General features: G+C 38.4%; 1 protein-coding gene across 2 annotated transcripts in view; it reads left to right on the top strand.

Moving 5' to 3' along the window:
- ACSS3 (acyl-CoA synthetase short chain family member 3) overlaps nucleotides 1-26,586 on the top strand; it is a 162,707-nt gene that overhangs the window by 98,080 nt on the left and 38,041 nt on the right. For both annotated transcript variants that reach the window (XM_043446309.1, XM_043446308.1), the window contains one exon: nucleotides 8,925-9,028. In XM_043446309.1, coding sequence (XP_043302244.1) covers nucleotides 8,925-9,028 — 104 coding nt within the window. The remainder of the gene's footprint in view (nucleotides 1-8,924; nucleotides 9,029-26,586) is intronic.

The following is a 26,586-nucleotide window of genomic DNA, read 5'->3' as shown; positions in this document are numbered from 1 at the left end:
TATGTGACGATCAAGCTCTAAAGTCTGTTGTTTGCTACATCATCTTTCCCCATTTGTTACGTGGGTTTCAGATGATATCCTTTACTACAAAGGCAAGAAGCCATTTCTAATTTTCCTCAAGTATAAAGCGTCAAATAAATACCAAATGAATACCTATTAAGTCACCAATAAATGAATACCTATTAAATGCCAGATTTAATAGGTATTCATTTGGTATTGAATGAATTTCAATACCAAAATACCAACTCTTTAGAATGAATAGATATAGACATAGAGTATGAGATTTTAGTCCGTGAGATTTTAATGTAAGAGAAATTGCAATAAACTCCCCCTATCATGCCCCTTTGTCTTTAGGCATTTAAGTTATTCATGATGATAAATTGTGAACCTATGTTTTAAGTATCTATTTAGGAATGCAGACTCTACAACAGCCTCAATTATTCAAATGACTACTATTAATAAATGCAAACACTTGCTGATCACCTACTATGTGCTAGGCATAAGCAGCCAAAGCTTGTTGTCTCACTGGTTATCACAATAAGTAGGAATTGTGATTATTCTCATCTTATAGGTAAGTGAGTTTAGGGCCAGAAGTTCAGTGACTTCTTAGGAAGAAACTAACTCAGGTGATCTAACTAGAGCCTACACTCCTTACTAAATACCATGAAAATAACATTTCCTATGAAAAGTAAGTTAGGAAACTAACCTGACCTAGGGATTTTTGTCATTCATGGGATAAATATAGCTTTTCCTTTTCATATATTTATAGTCTATATGAATAGTACCTTCACTGACCTACTTTGATAGATTCTGACTTGTGGACTAAGAGAATGTTAGAAGAGACCTCCAAAATCCAACTATCTTACTATAGGCAACTGAGGTTCAAAAAAAGTTAGGTTTGGATTAGAGGCAGAATGAAAACCAGAACCCAAGTCTTCTCATACAACTATACCTTTAAGTTATATTCATGTTCAAGACAATTTCATGCTGACTTACTGAGTGGACATTTCCTAGATATTATAATTGCAGCCTCGTGATTGATTTGCAGTTTGCTTCTCTCTTCTTTTACAGAATGTTTTGTGATGGTATTTTCTTTTTAAATGTTACATAGCTCATCAAAGGTTGTTTTAAAATAAATTTAAAGATGTTCCCCTAAATTTAAGAGGGTACTCTGAAATAGGTAACTAACCAGAACTGTAAGTTATTTTATCAGACAACTAGAAATTGGAAAAATAGGTAAGACATTATCTAGTGAAATCATTTCATTTCACAGTAGAGAAAACTTTGCCACAAAGAGGTAGAATAACATTCCCAGGATTACAGAGCTACTATAGGGCAAAAGCTGGGCTAGGCAGTACTGTATGGTAATTTGGATTCTGACTATGGAGTTAGACTCCCTGGGTTCAAATCTACCATTTACTGACTATGTGACCTTCAGAAAGTTATGTAATCTCTCTGTTATTTGTGTGTGTGTGTGTGTGTGAATTAGTGCAAGAATATAATGAAAATAGAAGCTACATAATCCATGCAGAGCACTTGGAACTGTTAACATAGACTATCTTAGCTATTATTATCATGTGCCTTCTAATTCACTGCTCTTTTTCATACATCATAGTGATTTTTATTTCCCCCCATGATCTTCTAGTTCAATTTTAGTAAAGTTAGAAAAATAACCTGTGCTGGGATTTCCATTCAAGATAGCGCAGTACCTCATACTTTGATGTAGCCTTTCTTTTCCAATTACATAGCAATGAGTTAATACGAAAAAGAAGAAGCAGAGCATCAGCGCTGAGCTGAAAAATAACCATTTCTGTGGACTAGAAATGGATTAGAGTGGCAAAATGGTAAGGGTGGCTGAAGCCAGAGGCTTGCTCGGTGTACAGGCAAGTGTTGGCAGAGTAACAGGGACTCAGTGTTGCCTTGTACTCCCGATGGAGTCAGAGTTTGCTCAGTGATTGAGGATGGGCTTGAGGATGGGCTGGGGTGTTAACATGCCACTCAGGAAAGGCGGCTGATAATAATGACTGTCATTGTTTTCTGGGACTGTGACTTACAGCAGACGTTGGTCTAGGGGTCTGAATGAGACAAAGGTCAGCCCAGCAATCAGAGACTGAACCAAACTGCCCATCTGTTATCCTGGAATAGGATCTGTGATATCCCAAGCATCACTGTGATAATTCTAAACCATCATTATGGCATTAGATGTCACCAACCTATTGAACAGAGAAGGTGAGCATAGGAAAGAGAGAGAGATATATAAATAACAACAAAGAACTTCTATCTTGAAAAGATTGTGGGAAATAAAATTCCAAATACATGAAGAACTCTAATTAAATCAACAGAACATGGATATATTCCAATTGACCTTATTTTTGTAATATAGTCAAATCAAACTTGAAAATAAGTATTTTGAGGATAATCAATCATAAACTAATTACTTTTATGTAAAATTATTAAACTTGGATATAAAACAATAAAAAGGTACAGTGGATAGTGTAAACTAAATAAATATATGGACACAATGAAAGATTCTATTAAAATTATAGGATATTACTGAGGAAATTACTCAGAATGCAAAACAGAGAGATGACATAAAAAATCTGAAAGAACAGTTAAGAGACTTGGAGGGAAGAATCAGTTCTATTTGAACAGAAGCCAAAATAACAGTAATAAAATGGTGGAGAGTTTTTTTCAAAGGGTTATTTGAATTTCCTAGTGGGGAGAAACAGAAGAAAATAGAATGAAGGAAAAAGATGGAGATAACCATTGGGACATTGATGTGAAAATAGTGATGTTCTGTTGTGTGAACTAGAAGTTGATGAGGTATTACTGAAATAATACATTTTATTTAACCTATGTTGACACAAGTGAAGAGTAGTTTTCTCTTCTTTGGTAGCTTATGGACCTTGAAAGAAATATTCATTTTAGTTTTCTTCTGCTTATACTTTATTACCAAAAATTCTTCACCATAATTTGGTTTTGGCTTTTTATCCATTACTATATGCAGGTCAGGAAGCAACAGTTAGAACTGGACATGGAACAACAGACTGGTTCCAAATAGGAAAAGGAGTACATCAAGGCTGTATATTGTCACCCTGCTTATTTAACTTATATGCAGAGTACATCATGAGAAACGCTGGGCTGGATGAAACACAAGCTGGAATCAAGATTGCTGGGAGAAATATCAATCACCTCAGATATGCAGATGACACCATCCTTATGGCAGAAAGTGAAGAGGAACTAAAGAGCCTCTTGATGAAAGTGAAAGAGGAGAGTGAAAAAGTTGGCTTAAAGCTCAACATTCGGAAAACTAAGATCATGGCATCTAGTCCCATCACTTCATGGGAAATAGATGGGGAGACAGTGGAAACAGTGTCAGACTTTATTTTTGGGGGCTCCAAAATCACTGCAGATGGTGATTGCAGCCATGAAATTAAAAGATGCTTACTCCTTGGAAGGAGAGTTATGGCCAACCTAGACAATATATTAAAAAGCAGAGACATTTCTTTGCCAACAAATGTCCGTCTAGACAAAGCTATGGTTTTTCCAGTGGTCATGTATCGATGTGAGAGTTGGACTATAAAGAAAGCTGAGTGCTGAAGAATTGATGCTTTTGAACTGTGGTGTTGGAGAAGACTCTTGAGAGTCCCTTGGACTGCAAGGAGATCCAACCAGTCCATTCTAAAGGAGATCAGTCCTGGGTGTTCATTGGAAGGACTGATGCTGAAGCTGAAACTCCAGTACTTTGGCCACCTCATGCGAAGAGTTGACTCATTGGAAAAGACCCTGATGCTGGGAGGGATTGGGGGCAGGAGGAGAAGGGGACGACAGAGGATGAGATGGCTGGATGGCATCACCGACTTGATGGACATGAGTTTGAGTAAACTCTGGGAGTTGGTGATGGACAGGGAGGCCTGGCGTGCTGTGGTTCATGGGGTTGCAAAGAGTCGGACACAACTGAGCAACTAAACTGAACTGATACAGCATCCTATGTATTTTGGAATAAAATTAATTTAATAACAGTACCATTTTACTATTTCCCTTATTGCTTAATTTTCAACTTCATTTGAGTGTTGAATTGTGTTCGATTTTATATAGAAATGAGGAAAGATGGATAGGTCTCATTCCCATTCATCTCTCTCTCCATTTTTCTGTTCTAGATACTGTATATTGTCATTTTGTTTATCCTTTTAGTGTTTCACATTTGGAAGTAGGTTCATCTTTTCATGTGTTGCCATCATCAGAGTATCTCTCATATATTGAATTACTCTATACCAATCTAGGGCAGCGCTATCCAGTAAAACTGATATCTACAGTATGGTAAAGCAACATGTCACTACTGAACTCTTGACAAAGGGTTACTACTGTAAAGAAATTGATATTTTTAATTTTTTTTCAACTTTAAATTAAATTTTAAATAGCCAGAGATAGTAGCTACCATATTGTACAGTGCAGAGACAGGATGTATATAATTAATATGAGTAAATTTACTCTCCAGAGAGTCCACATAGCTGTGAAAAAATGGCTAATTTTCACTTTTATAAATTTTTAAATAAAAATATATTTTTGAATTTTTAAAATGGGGATTCATCTGTTTGTAATATTAATAAAATAGTGGCAAGGTCATTAATGAGAAATTTCACTGTTGGAAAATGTTAATATTCCTTTTTTGCAAATCTAAAGGACTAAATGTCCTTTAAAAAATAAGAATACAGCTCCTGCCCTTAGGCATGAGTTTATCTTTAAATTATAATTTGTCTTTCCATTATAGATTTATACTAAGTTATCATTTGGTTTTAAAAATATAAAATTACATAGTATGGTTTTGTTTATTGGAGGAATTAGGAGTTAAATAATACTGGATTAAATATTTATTAAAAGATTTTAAATTGTTCTGTCAATTATGTCTTATTCTTGAATTTTACCTTTGTTTATAATGTGTTTATACTCATTATATAATTTGAAGTTGGTAATTGATAAAAAGAGTAACTTTGGGGCAGTTTTAGGAATTTTAACACAAATGTAGATAGATAGTTTCTAGTGTACTTAGGGAGAAGAGATCATCTATGCTATTTGATGTTAGGCAAGAAATACTGGAGTAGCTTGCCATTCCCTTCTCCAGGGGATTCTTCCAACCCAGGGATTGAACCCAGGTCTCCGGCGTTGCAAGCAGACTCTTTACCATCTGAACCACCAAGGAAGTCCCTAAATTACCAGTGAACCCCAAATTTTACCTTTGCTTTTGGTAAATACTCAGGTGATTTTAATGAAAATGGAGGGGGTTTTTCTGACTTGCAGAGAAGGCAAACACCACTTTTACTATTGTTTGTTGAATATCATACCTTTCTGTTTTGCTTATTAGTGCCATTATGAAGATTGCCATCATGTATAATGTATAATTAAAAGATAAAAAGACAATAGAATTATAATATAAAACCATAATATTAAATAATAAGTTTAAAGATACATAAGGCTGAAATTTATCATGAAATAAGGAATCAATGCTATGCATGATTTTTTTATTATAATCAATTAAGTTAGTTGAAGTTTACTTGGCTAGGGGAAAAAAAGCCAAAAAATTAATTAAAAGTTAAAAAATGATGGTAATATCAAGGCATTAGTTGCCCCTTGATTAGCAAAAGATTATTTTGTATTGTGTGATAACATTATTAAATGACTGTATCTTACATTACATTTTCATTACTAAATACTCTTGAAATTCTAGTTCCTGAGCTTCATATATAAGCTAAACACATGACTATCTGGATCTTGTAGAGCTTTTTGAAGCCATCTGTGGCTTGACAGATGATGGGAATGTGGCCTCTGATGTCCATAAAGTACTTCGTTTTTGTTGTTCTTTGCCTATAGTATTAGAAGCAGCCGAACCTATTCATTTTATACATTTCACTACAAATTATCTAAATGCATATTCTTTTTCAGACCTCAGACAGTTGGATATTTACTTCTGCTCTTAAAGAAAAATTTGAGACTAATAAATTCTGTTACACGTGTTGTTACAAAGAAAGAAGGTAGAAAAGGTACCATATGCTCTAGAATATGATTACACTTTCAGTGGGAAAAAAAAATAACTGCTCTGTTGGTTAGTAAGAAAACCATGCTTGAAACCTCCTATAGTCATAAATGGCAAAAATACAACAGAAATCCTAGTAGGTACATATGCCTGTATGTGTTCTTTCTGTTCTTCAAATTTCCTGTAATATTATACAACAGCAATATGATTCTGTATAGTTAATCTAAATTGTGAAGCAAGTATCCATGATCAGTCATTAAAGGTGTCTATTTAGTATGGTGTGAGGCAGCCCCAAAACAGTGAATAGTAGACCTTTTCATTCAGCCTTTTTTGTGTCTATGATTTGTCATGGATACCTGTGTTTTCCTTCTAATCCTGTTTTCTTGAATTTTACTTTGATTTAGGATCAGTATTTAAAAGTTTGGGTTTGGCGTTTGTTTATGTATTAGTTTTTCTTCTTCCAATGACATACAAATATTTCTAAAAGGCTTTTCAAGGGAACAGGAGTTGTCAGTGGTGATAAGTCCTGTTGCTCAGGCCTCTCAGATAATCTGCACCTCCATCTTTCCCCCTGGGGCTGCCTGGGTTCAGGTCTCACCACTTCTCTGTGATGGGAATAGCCTCCCAAACCCGGGGCCCCTGGGCTCCTGCCCTGACCTTCCTTCTATCCTCCCCACTCCTGCCAGTGATGTCTTCTAAACCAAAAATCTCACTGTGCCACTCTCCTGCTGAAAAGCCTTAATTGGCTTTAATTAGCCTCTCACCACCTTCAGGATGAAATCCAAATTCTTTAGAAAGTTCTATAAGCTCCTTTGTGACAAGGCCCAGGACTGGCTGTCCAGATGGCTTCTTGCTCCTCATTTACCCTGCTGCTAAGTCACTTCAGTCGTGTCCGACTCTGTGCGACCCCATCCCTGGGATTTTCCAGGCAAGAACACTGGAGTGGGTTGCCATTTCCTTCTCCAATGCATAAAAGTGAAAAGTGAAAGTGAAGTTGCTCAATCATGTCCGAATCTTAGCAACCCTTTGGACTGTAGCCTACCAGGCTCCTCTGTCCATGGGATTTTCCAGGCAAGAGTACTAGAGTGGGGTGCCCTTGCCATCTCCCCTCATTTACCCTAGAAACGTATAATATACTTAATCACAAAAGTTTTTTAAAAAATGTTTTGATAGTTTGAATAAGATACAATTAAAATATGTTCATATTTTTCAGTCATAAGATTATCAACAGTATGGCGTTTATATCCTTATTTTGTCTTGTTTTTATATAGCATCTAAAATCATAGATATATCAACCTTATTTAAACTTTAAAACTTTAGTATTTGTTATATTTTAGCCTACTTTAATAGCTTAATGTGTTACTATTTATTTCATCCTGCTATAACATTTCTGTCTGATGAGGTTATAATTGATAATCCAGATTTTAATTTCAAGCAAATTATAAATGAATACATATTTGATTACCTAAATTTTAGGTAATTTTAGGTAATATATTTGCTTGAATTGCAAATATATATGTAGTTTGCGTAAATTTTAAATATCTAAAAATCTCAGATATTTTGACTGATATTGATGTCATAAAGATGAATGATCCTAAGGAGCTGTGAGAAATAAACAAGAGGCAAGAAATTATAGAATGAGATGTATGTTTGTAGCAGAGGCAGCATAGAGGCTCCATAGTTGTGGAGCACTGTGTGGGAATATTTGAATCTTCATGAGACTTTTATAAAATAAGGGAATGATAAATCTTTTGTGGCTATACTACATTGTACAGGATGGGTAGGCAGGTTTTTACATTTGATTTGTATTTATTTATTTATGTTTTTATTTTAACGATAGTGAATTAGCTCTTCATACACACCTTCTTTGTTTTGACAGACAGACCATGGAGCATTGAGAATGGAAGAAAAAAATAGTCATTCTCTCAATGAACCACCAGTGGTGTCAACCCAATTCTGTTTTTTTCTATTTCATCCTTTCTACACTGTGGCATAGTGTTCCCTCCAAAGGATTGTTCATCTCTTAGTAATCATTTATTCCTTTTGATAAGAGCCTTTTTATCCTGGAAGGCCACAATGCCATTTCTTTTAAAATCACCTACAAAAAAAAAAAAAACAAAAAATAAAATCACCTACCTTTCCTATATATGTCCTTGGAGTAGTAGAAATATATGTTGAAATCAGAGTAATGTTTATTGAAGTAACTCATGATAAGGAGCAAGTGCATCATATCTATGAGCACATTTGTTGCCTTTGCTGATACTCTAGAGTATATTTTTGTGCATAGACTTAAATAGAATACAGCAATCAAATTTGGAGCTAAAATTAGCAGAGGTAATGTCAAGGAGGAAAAGATTTTTCATTTTTTGATTATTAGATGAATATGACAGATATATTACAAGGATCAACTCAGTTGCTTTTCTCAAAACTGAAAAGCTATAGCTGTGAATTCTGCTTTTGAAGCATTTCCAGTGCTGTGATATGCCTTTAATTATACTGGGGCCTTCCTGCCTGGCCTAGTGATGAAGAGCCCACCTGCCAATGCAGGAGTTTTAAGAGACCTGGGTTCAATCCCTGGGTTGTAAAGATCCTCCGGAAGGAGTGCATGGCAACTCACTCCAGTATTCTTGCCTGGAGAATCCCATGGACAGAGGAACCTGGTGGGCTACTGTCCATAGAGTCGCAAAGAGGCAGACAGGAGTGAAGTGAATTAGCGCTGCATGGCATACTGGGTCCACACAAATGACGCCTGCATTCTACAACCATTCTATGGTGTTTTCCTCTGAGAATTAATGTGATTAGATTCTACAGTGCTTAAAAGAAGGCAAAAACTGAAATTATTTCAGTTTATTTTCAAGGAATAATTTGAATTCACTCTCCCTCTAATATTCAGGTTCAAAACACTATTTGTGGCTGGAGAACGATGTGACGTGGAGACGCTGGAATGGTCCAAAAAGGTCTTCAGAGTACCTGTGCTAGACCACTGGTGGCAAACTGGTGAGAATTTTCCAAACATGTACATAAATATTGCAGAAATGCTGAGAAACACTGCAGGGATGGGAGGGAATTCTGAATTGTGGCCATCAGGCACAAACATCAATCAGGCGGTTCTGGCTTCGGTAGAAGTAAGCAGTTATCTGATTATCTTTTTGTTAAAAAAACATCTTAAATTACATTGATACTATCATTCTCCTGACCCTGGATATAAAGCCCGGAGACCTCTTTTGCTTTCTCAGCCTCCTGGTTTCATATATCTGGTGAGTCACTAAATCTGAGATTTTCCTTTGCATTCATCCCACCGTCAGCACTCCAATTGCCTTTGAGCTGCATCAGCCACGCGGTCATCTACCCTTATTGAAATTATCATCATCACTCATCTCTATTCTCTCTGCTTTCCTGTAACCTAGCTTTCCTATAACTGCTCCAAGAGTACTTTTTTAAAGCACTGTTTCTTTGACAGAATTCCCTGTGCTTCTCTGGTCCTTTATTAGGATCAAATATCTTCTGCTCACCACTCGACAGACAAATGTATTTTTCTCCAACACACTTATCATTATATGTGTAATTTATTTATTTACTTATTTATTCTGTATTTTCCTCCCACTGAGTGATCCTTGGGAAACAACTTGTCATATTAAGTGGATAGAATAAAACTTTGGTAACTTCTTTTGAGGGATGATTGTGTACATATGTGCAAGTAAGTAGTTCATCTGGAATTTGTTTTCCCTGTCACCGAAGGTAGCAATTTTGCTGGCTTTGCCATCTGGCTCACTGAAAGTAGCTGTGAGTTATGAGAGCCTTGTAGCCTTCATATGGATATATTTCAGTTCAATCCTACTTAGTTCAACTAATTAGATCAACAGTTGTATATGAGTGTTTTCAGAATTTACATCTTCTGAATTATTTTAGGCAGGGCATCAAATTTGAATTAAAATAATAAAATTTCTTAGCAAAACTTAGATCTCATTTTAAAATGACTCAGTCTAGAAGACTGAGAGACGAAAACTGAAGTTTAGTGTTTAATATTTAGAACTCTTCGATTCTGATAAATTATACTTTTTCTGTTACCTTCTTGGATGTTGCTCTTTTGGAAAAATTGTGTTTTCTATATTCTTTGTAATTTGGAATATAAAATGAATGATCAGAGAGGAATACACGTTCTTTAAATAAGATGAAAATCAGAAAAAAAGCTTCTATTCTGTCTAATTCGATTTGCTAAGAGAAATTTCTTATCTAAATTCAGATTTGTAACTATTTGGGAAATAAAAAAGATAAGATTGAATGTGGAGAAAGCAATGCTCTGTGTAAAATACATATAAAAACAAGTGAGGAATTACTGCTCTGTATGGAAGAGTGACTATAGACTTGATGCATCTCCTATGCACCAGGAAAATTCCAACAGTTATTTTCCTGGGCATAAAGAGGATAATATTTGATTACCTATAAGATTGCTTTCCATGATGGTTTTCCTTTCCTGGTCAACATGAAATTTGTTTCCAATATACAAGTGACCTTATACAAATACCTACAGTAGAGTTCTGTCCCCCACCCCGACTCCATTAAAGGTGACTATGCTGAAGATTGCTGAAGGAAACCAGTGCATTCATAAATAAAATTATGATTCCTTTACTTTTTCGTGTTGATGTTTGCACATAATAGCCTGTGCAGATGTATGCAGTTAGTGAATCCAGGCTTACAGAAAAGCTCACTGAAGCCTGAGAAACAGGCATAAGAGGTCTCTGGTGAGTACTGAGTTCCATGTGAGTTTGCGGTTTTTCTTTAATGTATCGTTCAGAGGGAATTAATCACCACATTATGTCCATGTGCTGTCACCTTAATCAGCTTTGAATGGCTGCTCATTACTGTGGAAAACATCGTGAATTTCTACTAACAATAACTGATTCTTTCCATCCACCACATTTATTTTGACAGCATTTGATACTGTATCCTATTGAGTTCACAAATACATACATTAGGGATAGGTATGTAGGTGGGTAAGTATCTAGCTGCGCTTCCCTGGTAGCTTAGATGGTAGGTAAAGAATCTGCCTGCATTAGCCTCCAATTAAAAAAAAAAAAAAAAAAAGACCAAGTTGGAAATGGTCCTAGAATAAAGGCTTATATATTTTGATTTTGGAAAAAAAAAAAAAAAGAATCTGCCTGCAATGCAGAAGATCCAGGTTCAATCTCTTGGTCAGGAAGGTCCTCTGAAGAAGGGAATGACAGCCCACTCCAGTATTCTTGCCTGGAGAATTCCATGGACAGAGGAGCGTGGTGGGCTACAGTCCATGGGGTTGCAAAGAGTCAGCCATGACTAAGAAACCTACACTTTCACTTTTCGCTTTCAGATAACTAGCTAGTTTAGTGGTTTTGATCGTCATAAAAAAAAAAAATTCATCCTAGGTGGTGCAGGTGTCTGCAACTAACAGAAAATTTAGTTAGAATCTTTATTCATTGGCATAAAAGGAATTAGTTCACTATTTTCAATGATATATGTTGTGGTAAATAATCAAAAAATGATATCGAAGTTTAATGTTTGCAACTGTTCACCTTTCTTAAGATATCAGATTACTAGCAGAAAAGATAAACACTTTATGGGTTATTATTAACTCAGAAAGAAGAGAAGATGTGATATTTCTAGCACGTTTATGAGTTTCCTAATATTTTGCATATCAAATAGATGGTGTGTGTTTCTCCAAGAGGTATGTCATTAAAAACCTGATAACATTTGGAGGAAGGTTAATCTTTCACCAAAGGAATATTTTTCTTTATTTAAAATTTCAAATTTTCTACAAGGTTGTTCTTACTTGTTATTGACTTAGAAATTGATATTATTTTATACAATCATACACTTTTACAAGCCTCAGATACAATGCATAATTTATGAATTTGCTCTCTGATTACATTAATATATGTATACAAATGAGCTGCTAAGAAACCATGATGTGTAATTTGGAATTAATAAGGGATATGTTAAGTAACTAAAACGTATGAGTGAAAATTGATTAGTTCCTGTGACTTGGGTTCTGAGAAGGCGTTCTGCAGTCAGTTCATTTATATTACGACATGGTTTTTGTTGGGCTTCCCAGGTGGCGCTAGTGGTAAAGAAGCTGCCCGCCAGTGCAGGAGATGTAAGGGATGCAGGTTCCATCACTGCGGTGGGAAGGTCCCCTGGAGAAGGAAATGGCAACTCACTCCAGTATTGTTGCCTGGCAAAGTCCATGGACAGAGGAGCCTGGTGGGGTACAGTCTGTGCAGTCGGAAAGAGTTGGACATGACTGAGCATCTCAGCAGCAGCAGCAGCATTTTTTGTTGTTGTTGTTACTCAAGAGAAATTTTTATTAGCAACAACAGATTTCTAGTGACTCTTTTGATCTGTTAATATCAACACTCTCTGATGTCTGATTTAAATAACACCTAAGATTCTAAATCTGCAAACTAATCTGTAAAAAACAATCCAGGAACAGATCAACTCCTTGTAGGGGCATTTAATAAAGAGTTGTCACTGTTCAACACCAGTAGAGCATTAAACCCTTGTTTTGGATTGTAATAATGTAAACATGAAGTGCTTTCATGAAGGAAATTGGTCTTCCTAGTTTATATAGGAGAGTTGTATCTACATGATTCATAATTCTGGGTAATAGATGACTTGTCATTTACCCATTTACCCATTTATCTTCACAGTAATTTATCCATAAAATGATTGAAAGCATCTAGATTATCGACTGAATTTTTCTTTTTTTCTTTGTTTTTTTACATGGAGTTTGAGAAACAGAGGTGTTGCAGTCATAATCCGAGAAGGGGAAATTAAGAAAATTGATGATTGTTCCCTTAAGATATGATAATGTGTGCACAAAAATATGAACAGCCAGAACTTCATTATCCTCAGTTGTACAATCACTAGATAAAACACTGTACTGTTGTAGATCATTTTTAGTCCTAAGATGAGCTTTTCGAGTAATCAAACGGCACAAAGAAAGAACTCTCAATGCAGTGCATTGTGTCTCTAGCAAGAATTTTTTTTTTTCTGACTTAAGATGACTATGAAGGAAATGTTTTCCTTATGAGTGAATCACCTAGTGTAAGCAACTAACTGCTAAAACCCAAAACATAGTAGACCTTATTCCTTTTTGAAGTTTCCTCCTTCCTTTTCCCCTTCTTTCCTTCCTGCCTCCCCTTCTCTTCCCCTTTTCTTTCCTTCTTTCTGTCCTTCCTCCCTATTTACTGTAAGATACGGCACAATCACTTCCAAACCTGTGCCATGCGTGAGCAGCCACTTCGGTCATGGCAAAGAATCAGACGTGACTGAGGCGACTGACCACGCATGGCACTGGTGTAGAAATGATTGTAACAAAAAAGTTGGGCCTCCTGCTTCCTTATGTTATTTAATTCAGTAGAAATACTGTATTCTTTCATTTGCTATCAGTCAGTTAAAAGGTATTGACTGCAAAGTTAGAATACTTGAATTCTACAGTAGCTTTTATAAGAGGCAACTTGGTGAAGGGTTTAGATCAAAAGAATCCATGATTCTTTCCACCTGCTGGCAGAACAAATCTCTGTGGTTTCCATCAGAAGATACAAAGCTTCTGTTGAAAGTGTTTTAAGTGATGCCCCGGTAGAGATGAAGTAATTGAAATGAGGTAATGACCACCAACTTGAGTAGCGCTGGGTGATTTCGTTGTTTTGTTTCCATCACTTTAATGGAGGAGTAAAATTCTTCCTAGAATTTTTAAAGCCTCTAGGAGGGACTTCAGTGAGAAAATGGTAGTCTGCTAATGGATTGAGACATTGGTGCCGATTGAAGTTATTGATCTTACTTTAGCTGCCTTGAGCCATCTTTGCTGGGTTCTTCTATTATAAAGCAATCACTGTTTCACTCCCTGTTTGAACTGTTGCAGTTTTAATTGCAATTGCTACTTCTGAAGTAAATATATTCTATCTATAGCCTAAATCCTCCTCCTTTGAGGAGGAATCTGATAATTCTGGATTTTATTAAAGTAGACCCACAGGCTCCAGCAAACTTTAATCAAGCTGGCTCTTAAATCAGCATCATTGATCCTAAAGGCACATACATCCTAACACCATATTATTAAAATATGTCAAGGCTGCCTGATCCAGTAATCCTTATTTATGTAGTATTCAGTAGGATATATTTCCTGAGGGCCACAAAGATTGGTTAGGTTGACCAGATTCAGTCATTATCATTAGGTGTATCTGGAGACTATCCATTAGCCCAGGATTTTTTTAAAGGCAGCAATCCTTTTTATTTACAAGAATCAAAACCACAAAGTGGAATAGTTCATTGTAGTTAGCAGTTTTCCTAAACAGAGAGTTCTATGAGAAATGATACAGGCTTAAATGTAGTACTGTCTCCTTCCTCCTAGGTAGACGCATTGTGACTTGATACTTGATAGGTAGAATGTCAGAGTTTGTCATGCTTTTTTTTTTTTTTTCTGAATCATCCTCTTCGTTTGTTACATTTGTGTTTTCACACATTCCACCTTCAGGCATCTGAATTGGTATACTTACTGCAGAGGAATTTCCATCTGTCAGTGTGTAGTCCTGAGTTTAGTCTGTGATGGGGGTTTTCTTCATCCCTGGAAGTCTACATTGGGAATTTTATGAGTCTCGTTATCGTGCCTTTGAAAAATCCATGTTACAACTCTGTGCTGGATGTGTGACTTTCTTCCATCTTAATATACCTAGCTTGGCCCCATGCAAAATCCTGTATGTTTTCCTGCAAACTGGCTCCCTAGGGCTAAGAGATAAAAAGCTCTGTATGGCTAACAGTACAGCGAGGAAAAGTATCTTCCTGGTAATTTGATCTTGATGACACTAGCTTTAATTATTCAGAAATCTGTTTTCTGTGGTTTGGGTGCCTATAGTCACTAGCAAACGTTCCTTTTGTTGTAGATCTTAAAGTAAAAGATTTCTATATACAACCAAATGCTGCCTTCCTAGATTTTAATACTTGTAAACTGTCATCCCCTGCTTTTTGGGTTTTACTTAATATTTTCTGAGCCCATCAAATTTGGGCTATGATTGTAGGGTTTGGTTAAAGTATAGGCCTATATTTTTAAAGACAATGGATTGCACTAGACTTTTGAAATACGCGTTATGGAACTCAGAGAGCTGGGTCAGACTGAACAGACAAGGCCACTGCCCCATGAACTGGTTTGTCCAGAATATACCCTATGGTGCAGAGTGTGAAGGGTCTTTAGTAATAGGAACGAATCAGTACTGTCTGATGCATTTTTGTTTTTCTCGACATAATCATTGAAAATAAATTCATCTCTTTTTTCATTCATTCATGGGAAAGAAATTGTAGGTAGCTTGGCATGAGAAGTTGTGGTTGGGAAGAACTGTCATAGGACACAGAGTCATCTCAGCAACGTCCCGCTGGTGATGCTGTGATAGTGCTCATCATCCTCTCTGGTGAGAGAGGAAAAACTTGTCTTGATGTCGTCTTTGTTGCCTGGCAACCGGATTTTTTTCTCATTTAGAGCAAGACTTCATTAGTCTAAAGTAGATAATTTTTACTGATAATTTGAGAAGAAGAGCTTAGAGGTAAGCTACATGAATTTGGTTTGTGGAAGGAATAATCTTTTGTCAAATGTTAGGCTTGATGAGGCTTTCTCTTTTTGAAATGAATAACTGTTTACAGATTGTTAATCCACCTGAAAATGAATATCCCAAGTCAAATAGCAGCCATTGAATCAGACATTTTCATCTTAATAGCGTTATAATGTGGGAAGAATACCATGTTGTTATTTTTTCAGATGTGATTACTATACATGAAGCTATTCAGATATGTATAATTGCTTTTTAGAATCTCTATTTATGCCCATTATTATATTAGTGATACTCTTTTTGGATCATTTTTAAACTCTTTGGTGAATTTGTTACAATATTGCTTCTGTGTTTGTTTGTTTGTCTGTCTTAATTTTGGCCATGAGGCATGTGGGATATTAACTTCCTGACAGGGAATCAAACCCATATCCCCTGTATTCGAAGTCTTAACCACTAGACTGCCAGGGAAGTCCCTTAGTGACTAAACACTGAGAAATTAAGAATATAAAATTGATTTGGTCTTAGAAATATCATCTAATTGCTCTACCCTTGGCAAGAATCACATTTAATTCATTCTAGAAGGGTGAAAATATGTAATGATTTTGTAGATCTTTATTAGGAAAAGAGTTCCTAAACCCTCCCTTGATAAACCTTATTGTATGGAAATTTGATTTTCCTCTCTTGCATGCAGTTCTTTGCACTGTGGGCCCACTGGCCCCATGAAGTAGTGGTCCCCAATTCCTCTTTTGTCGTCAGTTCTAATTAGAAAACAAAAAGTGACTCTCGAGAGGGTGTGGAGAAAAGGGAACCCTCTTACACTGTTGGTGGGAATGCAAACTAGTACAGCCGCTATGGAAAACAGTGTGGAGATTTCTTAAAAAACTGGAAATAGAACTGCCATATGACCCAGCAATCCCACTTCTGGGCATACACACTGAGGAAACCAGATCTGAAAGAGACACGTGCACTCCAATGTTCATCGCAGCACTGTTTATAATAGCCAAGACATGGAAGCAACCTAGATGCCCATCAGCAGATGAATGGATAAGGAAGCTGTGGTACATATACACCATGGAATCTTACTCAGCCATTAAAAAGAATTCATTTGAACCAGTCCTAATGAGATGGATGAAGCTGGAGCCCATTATACAGAGTGAAGTAAGCCAGAAAGATAAAGAACATTACAGCATACTAACACATATATATGGAATTTAGAAAGATGGTAACGATAACCCTATATGCAAAACAGAAAAAGAGACACAGAAATACAGAACAGACTTTTGAACTCTGTGGGAGAATGTGAGGGTGGGATATTTCAAAAGAACAGCATGTATACTATCTATGGTGAAACAGATCACCAGCCCAGGTGGGATGCATGGGACAAGTGCTCCGGCCTGGTGCACTGGGAAGAGCTGGGGGGGTCGGGTGGAGAGGGGGGTGGGAGGGGGGATCGGGATGGGGAATACATGTAAATCCATGGCTGATTCATGTCAATGTATAACAAAACCCACTGGAAAAAAAAAAAAAGAAAAAAAAAAAGTGACTCTCCTCCTGAACAAGCAACGTGGGTAGTAAAAAGTGACACCGAACCCCAATAAGACTGTTTAAATCCTGGTTTAGCCACTTACTGTGTAGCCGCTGGCAAGTCCTTCATCTCTAGTGCACGTCTGTTTGCTCAAAGGTTTGTAGAAATCCTGAAATGAAGTGAAATATGTATGAACAATGCAGCAAGTTCCTGGCTTATACTAACCCTCAATGAACGTTTTTCTTTTTCTTTCATTTCTATGAATAATAACCTTTCATGAATATAAAGCCCATCTTTTAGCATTCTGGTCTGTACGTAGTTCAGACCCAAGAAAACTTAGAACATAAGAGCTTAATTCATAAAAGAAAATATTAATCATGGAGAATTTAATTTCTTAGAGTCTACTAGTTAAGATTAGGACCAGGAGCCTCCTTGTTCTGTGTTGATTAGAGCCCTTTCTTCGTAGGTTTTATCTTATGCCTTCATTAATTCAGCATTTCTTATCTAATTCAGCTGCAGGTTATTTATGAAAGTCTCTAAGGTGAGAGGCAGCATGCTGGTAAGAGAGTAGGATAAGACCAGTGTCTCACAGCTTGAATTAATGGTCTACTCCCAGTACCAAAAGTTAGGCTGCTTTGAATTAAGTAGTTTAAACTGTAATCGTCCTATCTCGTGAACACAAAAGATTAAATTGATTTTCTTTCACTGTGGTACATCTCACTGTTTCTGCTTTCTTTCTGCTACCACCATTCAAGTTATTTATAGCTCACAGTATAGATTTAGAGGTGTAGAGAATGGTTTCTTTACAAATTGCTTCTGTGCCCATCATGATGCTGTGATTAATATGACTCAAGGGCCCTGGGCCACTGAATTGATTTATTTCCAGGACTTTAACTCTCTGCATGGGCCACCAACTTCTAAAATCCATATTGCTTAAATGTAGTGTTTCTAGAACCTCAGTGGGAGCACAGTGGCAAACTTCCAGATATAGCAGGAGCTCTTATTTATAGATCTAAACCTGCATAACGTTCTTCCTCTTAGCCCTCACTCACATCTGCTCTTCTTTCTATGTTGTCTTTCATCTGTAAACCAAAACCCTGGAGGTTGTCCTGGATTTCAACCTCTTTTCCTGTCTCTGTATCCAAACCATCAGCCAGGCCTTTTAACGCTGAGTGTAACTCCAAGTTGGTCTCGTCAGCTACTACCGCTGCCTCGGACCACCAGCATCTGATTGATTTCTTGCTCTGGGTTGGGACTCTCGTTTTAGTGCTCCAGTTTGCAACTGAAGAGCTTTTTCTAAAATGCAGTTCTGAACAAATCTCTGTTACAAATCCCTGAGTCCCCCAGTGTTCCCAGAATAATAGCCAAACTTCTTAACATGGTGCGGAAGGCACTTTGTGATCCTCCTTTGCTCCCCTCTCTCATTTTGGTCCTTGTTATCTCTCTTACTTCACCTCTTCTTCTCATGCTCGACCTCCCCCAACTCCCGCAAAGTTTGCTCTGCTAAATAGCTTGAGGTCAGTCCCTTGGTGGTTGGTCTAACTTCTCAACTTTGCACATCCTTCTATTTCTGTTAGGCATGTCTTTCCACCTTTAACACTACTTTATCCACAAAAGAAATGAATTAAATAAGTCGGATATATTTAATAAATATTCATTGAAGGACTGACCTTTCAATATCATTCTTAGAGTAAGAAAAAGATTGTAGCAGAATTATAACAGAAATATACAGCTTTTTTTTTTTTCTTCCTTTCTCGCTTACCTGAATCTTCTATTTGTCTTGCTCTCTTATCCATTTTGGGATTGCATTGTGTGATTTGCTACTTATTTTTTTAAGAACCTTGATCTTAATACTGGAAGCCCGAGCCTAAATTATGTAAGTATGTATTTACCAGTCAGAAAACATTTCCTGAGCACAAAATGTCAGGGATTACACCAGTCCTACTGATAGAAATGAATCTCAAAGCATCCAAGAAGAATCTGATTTCAGCTGCAGGCTAGAAGAGTGTTTTCATATGATTACATGCACAATTCTTTTCTGAAAGATTTTGTCACATTTATAATGGCAAGTGTTCCAAGTATATACTTAAAACCTAGTGGCTTAAAACAGCCACCCTAATTCATGATTTTATGGCTCAAAGATACGAGTTGAGATCAATTAGGGATTTTGACGATTGATTGAGACAACTCAGAAAATTGTGTGATGAATGAGCTGTTCCAGAGGGTCCAAGATGGCTTCCCACTCATGCCTGGGATAGGCTAGAAGGCTGGACTCAGATAGGACTGCTGTCTGGAAAGCTTGCAAGTGGTATTTTTAGCTTGGAGGAGTTGGAGTAGCAGACCGTCTTACATGGTACCTCACTCTTGAGACAGTATTCTGAATTCCTTAAGGTCTGTGCTTAGAAACTGACAAATCATCACTTTCACTCTTTTCTGTTACTCAAAGCCATCAAAAGCCCAAAGTAAATTGCATCCACCTTTAATCTACCACCATGGAGAGATTTCAGAGTTGTAGATGTAGCCTCAGGACTCTTCAATGTAATTTCCCCTTTGTTTATCATTCAGAAGTGGTGTTCAGAAATTCTGTTAATACTTCAATGTGTACCTTGCCAAAATATATATTTTTCCCCAATGTATAATATTTATAAAAAACTTAAATCATAGTATGCATTGTTTTACAACTTTTATCTAAACAGTGTTTGGTGAGAATTATTTCCTATCACTAGACATTTTCCTATGGTATTTGAATGATTTTGCATTACTCCTTAATAGGGAATAATTCCTGTTTTTTCGATAACCTTTTAAACTCTAATGTAAACATTTACATGTGATAAACATCCTTGGTGCTTAATGTTTGTGAGCTCTTTCAAACATTTCCTTGTGTATATCTCATAAAGTGGAACAACTGCGTTAAAGGCTATGATCAGTCTTTGAGAGTTTTTATAAGAATTGTCATTTTTAAGGCTTTTTATAAGAATTGCCATATTGGCTTTCAGAAATGCTGCATGGACAGAGGAGCCTGGTGGGCTGCAGTCCATGGGGTCACAAAGAGTCGGACATGACTGAAGTGATCTAGCAGGCACGCATATATTGGTGACAATGGTAAAGAATTTGCCTGCCAGTGAAGGAGATGCAGGAAATGTGGGTTCGCTCTCTGGTCAGGAAGATCCCCTGGAGGAGGAAATGGCAACCCACTCCAGTATTCTTGCCTGGAAAATCCCCTGGCCAAGGAGCCTGGCAGGCTGCAATCCATGAGGTCACAGAGTCAGACAGGACTGAGCATGCACACACACAACACTTACATAACAAAAATGACTGTCTTTGGCTTGTCCGGGCAGTCTGTCTCCTGGACTCTAGTCTTTTTGTCATTCTTTTGAATTGGTTCTTGATGTTCAGGAAGCCACAGGAATCTCTATCATTAACCAACCATCCTAAAACAGCTCCCATCTGTCCATTTTCTCCCATATATCTCTCTCAAAACCCCAGATAGAATAAACCTGATCATAGAACCTATATGATGCTCAAATATTTAAGTAAATTCTATCTGCATTGTTGTTGTTCAGTTGCTAAACCATGTCTGACTCTTTGTAACACATGGACTGTAGCCTGTCAGGCTCCTCTGTCCTCTACTATCTCCCAGAGTTTGCTTAAATTCATGTCCCTTGATTCGGTGATGCTATCTAACCATCTCATCCTCTGCCATCCCCTTCTCCTTTTGCCTTCAATCTTTCCCAGCTTGCATTGTTGTGATTCATTAACTTCTTTGTTTGAAAGTCTTCATTAGCTTGCAACATTCAGTTCAGTTCAGTCACATAGTCATGTCTGATTCTTTGCGACCCCATTGACTTGTCAGAATTCCCTGTTCATCACCAACTCCCGGAGCTTACTCAAACCCATGTCCATAGAGTTGGTGATACCATCCAACCATCTCATTTTCTGTCGTCCCCATTTCCTCTTGCCTTCAATCTTTCCCAGCATCAGGGTCTTATTTCTAATGAGTCAGTTCTTCACATCAGGTGTCCAAAGTATTGGAGCTTCAGTATCAGTCCTTCCAATGAATATTCAGGACTGATTTCCTTTATGATTGACTGATTGGATCTCCTTGCAGTCCAAGGGACTCTCGAGAGTCTTCTTCAACACCACAGTTCAAAAGCATCAATTCTTCTGTGCTCAGCTTTCTTTATGGCCCAACTCTCACATCCATACATGACTACTGGAAAAACCATAGCTTTGATTGTATGGACATTTGTTGAAAAGTAATGTCTCTGCTTTTTAATATGCTGTCTAGGTTGGTCATAGCTTTTCTTCCAAGGAGCAAGCGTCTTTTAATCTCATGGCTGCAGTCACTATTATAGAAATTTTGGAGCCCAAGAAAAGTCTGTCACTGTTTCCATTGCTTTCCCACCCATTTGCTATGAAGTGACGGGACCAGATGCCATTATCTTAGTTTCTTGAATGTTGAGTTTTTCAGCGAGAGTTTTCACTGTCCTCTTTCACCTTCATCAAGAGGCTCTATAGTTCCTCTTCACTTTTTGCCATAAGGGTGGTATCATCTGCATATCTGAGATGGCAACATTACTCAGACTAAAAATTTAAGGTCTTATGGGAACTTTCTGTGATTGTGGTTTTCATTCTGTCTGCCCTCTGATGAGAAGGATAAGAGGCTTATGGAAGCTTCCTGATGGGAGAGAGGGACTGAAGGGCAAACTGGGTCTTGTTCTGATGGGCAGGGCCATGCTCACATCTGCACTCAGTGCCCCGACCCTGCATCATGCCACCGCTGACCCACGCCTCCACTGGAGACTCCTGGACACTCCTGGGCAAGTCTGGGTCAGTCTCTTGTGGGGTCACTGCTCCTTTCTCCTGGGCCCTGGTGCCCACAAGGTTCTCTTTGTGCCCTCCAAGGGTCTGTTTCCCAGTCCTGTGTAAGTTCTGGCAGCTCTCTGGTGGGGTTAAGGGTGACCTCCTCCAAGAGGGCTTATGCCATACCCAGGTCTGCTGCACCCAGAGCCCCTGCCCCTGCGGCAGTCCACTGCTGACCCGTACCTCCTCAGGAGACACTCAGACACAGCTCTGTCTCGGTCTCTGGGGTCCCTGGGTCCTGGTGCACGAGGTTTCCTTGAACCCTCTGAGCATCGCTGGTGGGTAAGCGGTTTGATTCTAATGTGATTTCACCCCTCCTGCCATCTTGCTGGGGCTTCCCCTTTGCTCTTGGACGTGGGGTATCTCTTTGTGGTGGGATCCAGCATTTTCCAGTTGACAGTTGTCCAGCAGCGAGTTGTTTTGGAGTTCTCGCAGGAGATGAGTGCATGTCCTTCTCCTCTGCCATTTACACCACAAAGGTTCCCTTGGTATCTCTAATTTTCTTGAAGAGATCTCTAGTCTTTCCTATTCTATTATTTTCTTCTGTTTCTTTGCACTGATCACTGAGGAAGGCTTTCTTATCTCTCCTTGCTATTCCTTGGAACTCTGCATTCAAATGGGTATATCTTTCCTTTTCTCCTTTGCCTTTAGCTTCTCTTCTCAGCTATTTGAACTGTGGTATTGGAGAGGACTCTTGAGAGTCCCTTGGACAGCAAGGAGATCCAACCAGTCAATCCCAAGGAAATCAACCCTGAATATTCATTGGAAGGACTGATGCTGAAGCTGAAACTCCAATACTTTGGCCACCTGATGCAAAGAACTGACTCATTGGCAAAGACTCTGATGCTGGGAAAGATTGAAGGCAGGAGGAGAAGGGGATGACAGAGGATGAGATGGTTAGATGGCATCACTGACTCAATGGACATGAGTCTGAGAAAGCTCCAGGAGTTGGTGATGGACAGGGAGGCCTGGCGTGCTGCAGTCCATGGGGTCACAGAGTCCGACACGACTGAGCGACTGAACTGAACTGATTAGAACTTTGAAGTAGTTTTACTCCCTCTTCACTATCTCTCTTACCTTATTTCCTGTTAATACTTTCCTCATTCGTTCTGCTTCAGTCACATTGGCTGCCTCACTGTTCCTCAAATATCTAGGAATAAATCTACCTCTGGGACCTTTGCACTTGGAGTTCCTTTTTCCTGGACTCTTTGTCCCTAGATGCAAGGCACATGTCCTCTCTTCTTCCAGGTCTTCACTCAAAGGTCACTTCTCTGGGAGTTTATTTTCTGGCTCCCCAGTTTAAAATTGCAGTCTCTTCCCATCTCATCTCATCTCATATCCTATCTATACTGTCTTTATTTTCTTAGTAGTTATCTCTTTTCAACATGCTATATACTGTACATTTATCTGTTTTTATTGTTTGTTTCCCCAAATGAATTATGAACTCCATAAAGATAGAGATTTTGGTCACTTTTGTTTGTTGCTGTATCCCCAGTTCTAATGACAGTGCCTAGCACATAATAGCTGCTCAATAAATATTTGCTAGCTAGTGATATGTACTTCTATCTGCAAATATGAGAGACTGGACTCACTCCCTGTCAGAAAGGTTTTTCTTCCTCTGCTGTTATGTAGTCTGGATGAGCTCTCTTTTCTTCTCATCGTCTGTATTCTACGTGAGAGCCTTCCAAGTAGTACCCTTGTCTGTTCCATTCTGCTCTTTCTCTGAAAGAACTAGGCGGACTAGGGTAATGGTTTAAATTTTCTATGTTAGGTTTCAATACTTTAAATCTGTTAAAATGATATTTCCTTTTCTATCAGCTTGTAGCTGAATTCAATGCAGTAATATAAGCGAAAAGCACTTATACATGGTATGCAGCATAATTCATATTTGAGAAAATTATGTTTACTTGTTCTCTTTCCTTTTTCTACTTTAGAGTTAGAGGTTTTAAGGAAAATTCATGGAGGTAATAGCTCACTGATGCAATAAGGTGGAGTGAGGCAGTAAAGATACTGAGATAATAGTGAAGTGTCTATATTAGCTTCTAAGGCAGTATGAATATAAACATACCCAGGTGACTCATTCTTCACAACTTCCAATTTCCACCGATCTTCTTCCTGGTTGTTGCTTATCTAAAGAAATTATGCTGGTGAGTTGCTGAGCATTGTGCCTTTCTAAGGTTGGATGTCTTTGGAAAGATTTCTCGAAATGAAGTGTCCAATTGTTTTCTTCAAAGAGAATGTTGTGGTTTCTTCATTGCAGCTATTTCCCAGTCCACATGTTACATCTGGATTTCCTGTCTGCTTAGATTACTGCAGCCAGTTAATTACAGCCTGCGCAATGTGAGGCAGATGTGTTTAGCACATCTTTGAAAACGGGGCTTTGGGAGTCCTTTGGGGTTTGATTAAGGACTGCAGCATTCCTGGGGGCTTTCCCCAACTGGAAGCCTATTCTGTATATGGACCCACTGGGAAGCCAGGGTAGTTATACAATCAGTGAGTGTGCAGGAATGTGTGAGCAGGCACCTGTGTGCCTCCAGTGATGATGGATCAGTTCTTGGGCCTCGGAACGCTCAGAGGTATAAAGAGAGAAAGCAAAGGCTCTAACAACCAGTCTTTGTTGAGTCTTTCGCATCCCATTTTTGTCCTAACGGTGGCTCCTTGTTAGACTTCGATTCGTAGGATCTGTCATCTTGTCTGTGCCCTTTGTATGTCACTACGAACAGTTCTTTTTTAATCCCCAAGATGAATATCCAGATAAAGTCAATGAGTGCTCTCTCTGGTAGCACATACACTAATATCGGAAAATCTAGAGAAGCTGAGCGTGGCCCCTGCACAAAATAAAGTCAACAAGGTACTCAAATTACTAATTTTCGAAGTAGAAACTTATATTATCTACTTGAAGTAACTGAATGCATAATCCTTTCCATTGCCCTTAAAAGTCAGTCAAGATGATCATACAGAAGAATATACTTTTAAAAATTTTGTTTATTTTTTAATTGAAGGGTAATTGCTTTACAGGATTTTGCTGTTTTCTGCCAAACCTCAACATGAATCAGCCATGGGTATGCATAGGTCCCCTCCATCTTGAACCTCCCTCCCACTTCTCTCCACATCCTGTTCCGCTAGATTGTTCTAGAGCCCCTGTTTGAGTTCCCTGAGTCATATAGCACGTTCCCATTAGCTGTCTATTTTACATATGGTATTGTAAGTTTCTACTTTTCATAGTTGTTTTATACTCCTAAACAAGACAGTTGAAGGTTGAAGATTATGAATATGTAATCACTATGAAAAGATGGTTAAGAAGCTTGGGAAGGATGTATAATGTCACCTTCATTGTTGTTTAGTTGCTAAGTCCTGTCCGACTCTTTGTGACCCCATGGACTGTTGCCTCCAGGCTCCTCTGTCCATGGGATTTCCCAGGTAAGAATACTGGAGTGGGTTGCCATTTCCTTCTGCAAGGAATCTTCCCCACCCAGAGCTCAAACCCGCATCTCCTGCTTGGCAGGCGGATTCTTTACCACTGAGCCACCTGGAAAGCCCCATAGTGTCAGCTTCTGACAGTGCTCCGGTTTCTTCTGTCTTTATTTCAGAGCAGGTTTTCTTCTCACCTCTCCTTCCCACCCTCCCTACTCCCAGTGTTATCGGAAGAGCAGAGAGCCTGCGTCCTTTATAAAAATCCACACTGAGATGAGATGAAGCAGGGTGCAGTTAAGAGTTTGGTTGTGGTAGTTTATTTGCTTTTCTTGTAGGCAGCAGATTCTAGAAGCGTCGATAGGCATTAGAGCCCCCGGAGGGTGCCTTTGTGGGTTCCGGAGCCGTCCACTGATAAGTTGCTGAGAGGCCTCACGGTGTTGAGAAGTGTGGAGAATTTGAGCTTCAGATGCCTGGAGTGGCCCTACTCATCAACTCAACTTGACAAGATATGCTTCAGAAATAGCAGATTGACTTCAGCAGCTGCTTCTCTCCAGGGTGGGAGGGCGGCAGCAGCATCTCGAAGGGGACGTCTTCTTTCCTTCTGTGTCTTAGTAGCTTCTGTCCCTCTTGTCACTCTGTTTTGTCTGAGTACCTTGCTTTAAGCACCTCATTCTGCAGGGCCGCTTCCTGTCATCACCACGGCTCTTGTCTCCCTGCTCTTCAAGGGTAGCTGAGATGAGATGAGTACTCAGATATTTTCCGAAAGGCAAAAGGAAAATGCTGCTAAATTTCCAAACCTGTGGATTTCCTCCCATGCTTTGATTGTGCTGTGGGGAGAATGCTCATGGCTGATAGGATGCCATATCATAAAATACCTCCCGATTTTTTGTCATCATATGAAAATATTTGAGAATTCTTTGTTAAACATCAGCAGTGTCTGCTCTGGTTACTCACTGCTTCTGCTCAGCGGTGACCATCTGGCTCAGCATCTTAAGCATTGGACTGTGACTCAAGACCTGGATTTTGATGTGTGAGTTCTTCCTCTGTTACTGATGCCAGCTGAGCTGCCATCAAAGTGTGAATAATAAACTGAACTACCCTAGAAGGTAAAGAACAGTAATAAATGTATTCTAAAGTGATACAAATAAGTGATAAATCATGGTGAAACACATTCTGGGTCCTTA

The sequence above is a fragment of the Cervus canadensis genome, chromosome 25 (genome assembly GCF_019320065.1).
Source record: "Cervus canadensis isolate Bull #8, Minnesota chromosome 25, ASM1932006v1, whole genome shotgun sequence".
Taxonomy (NCBI): Eukaryota; Metazoa; Chordata; class Mammalia; order Artiodactyla; family Cervidae; genus Cervus; species Cervus canadensis.
This window is presented reverse-complemented; position numbering and strand designations above follow the sequence as displayed.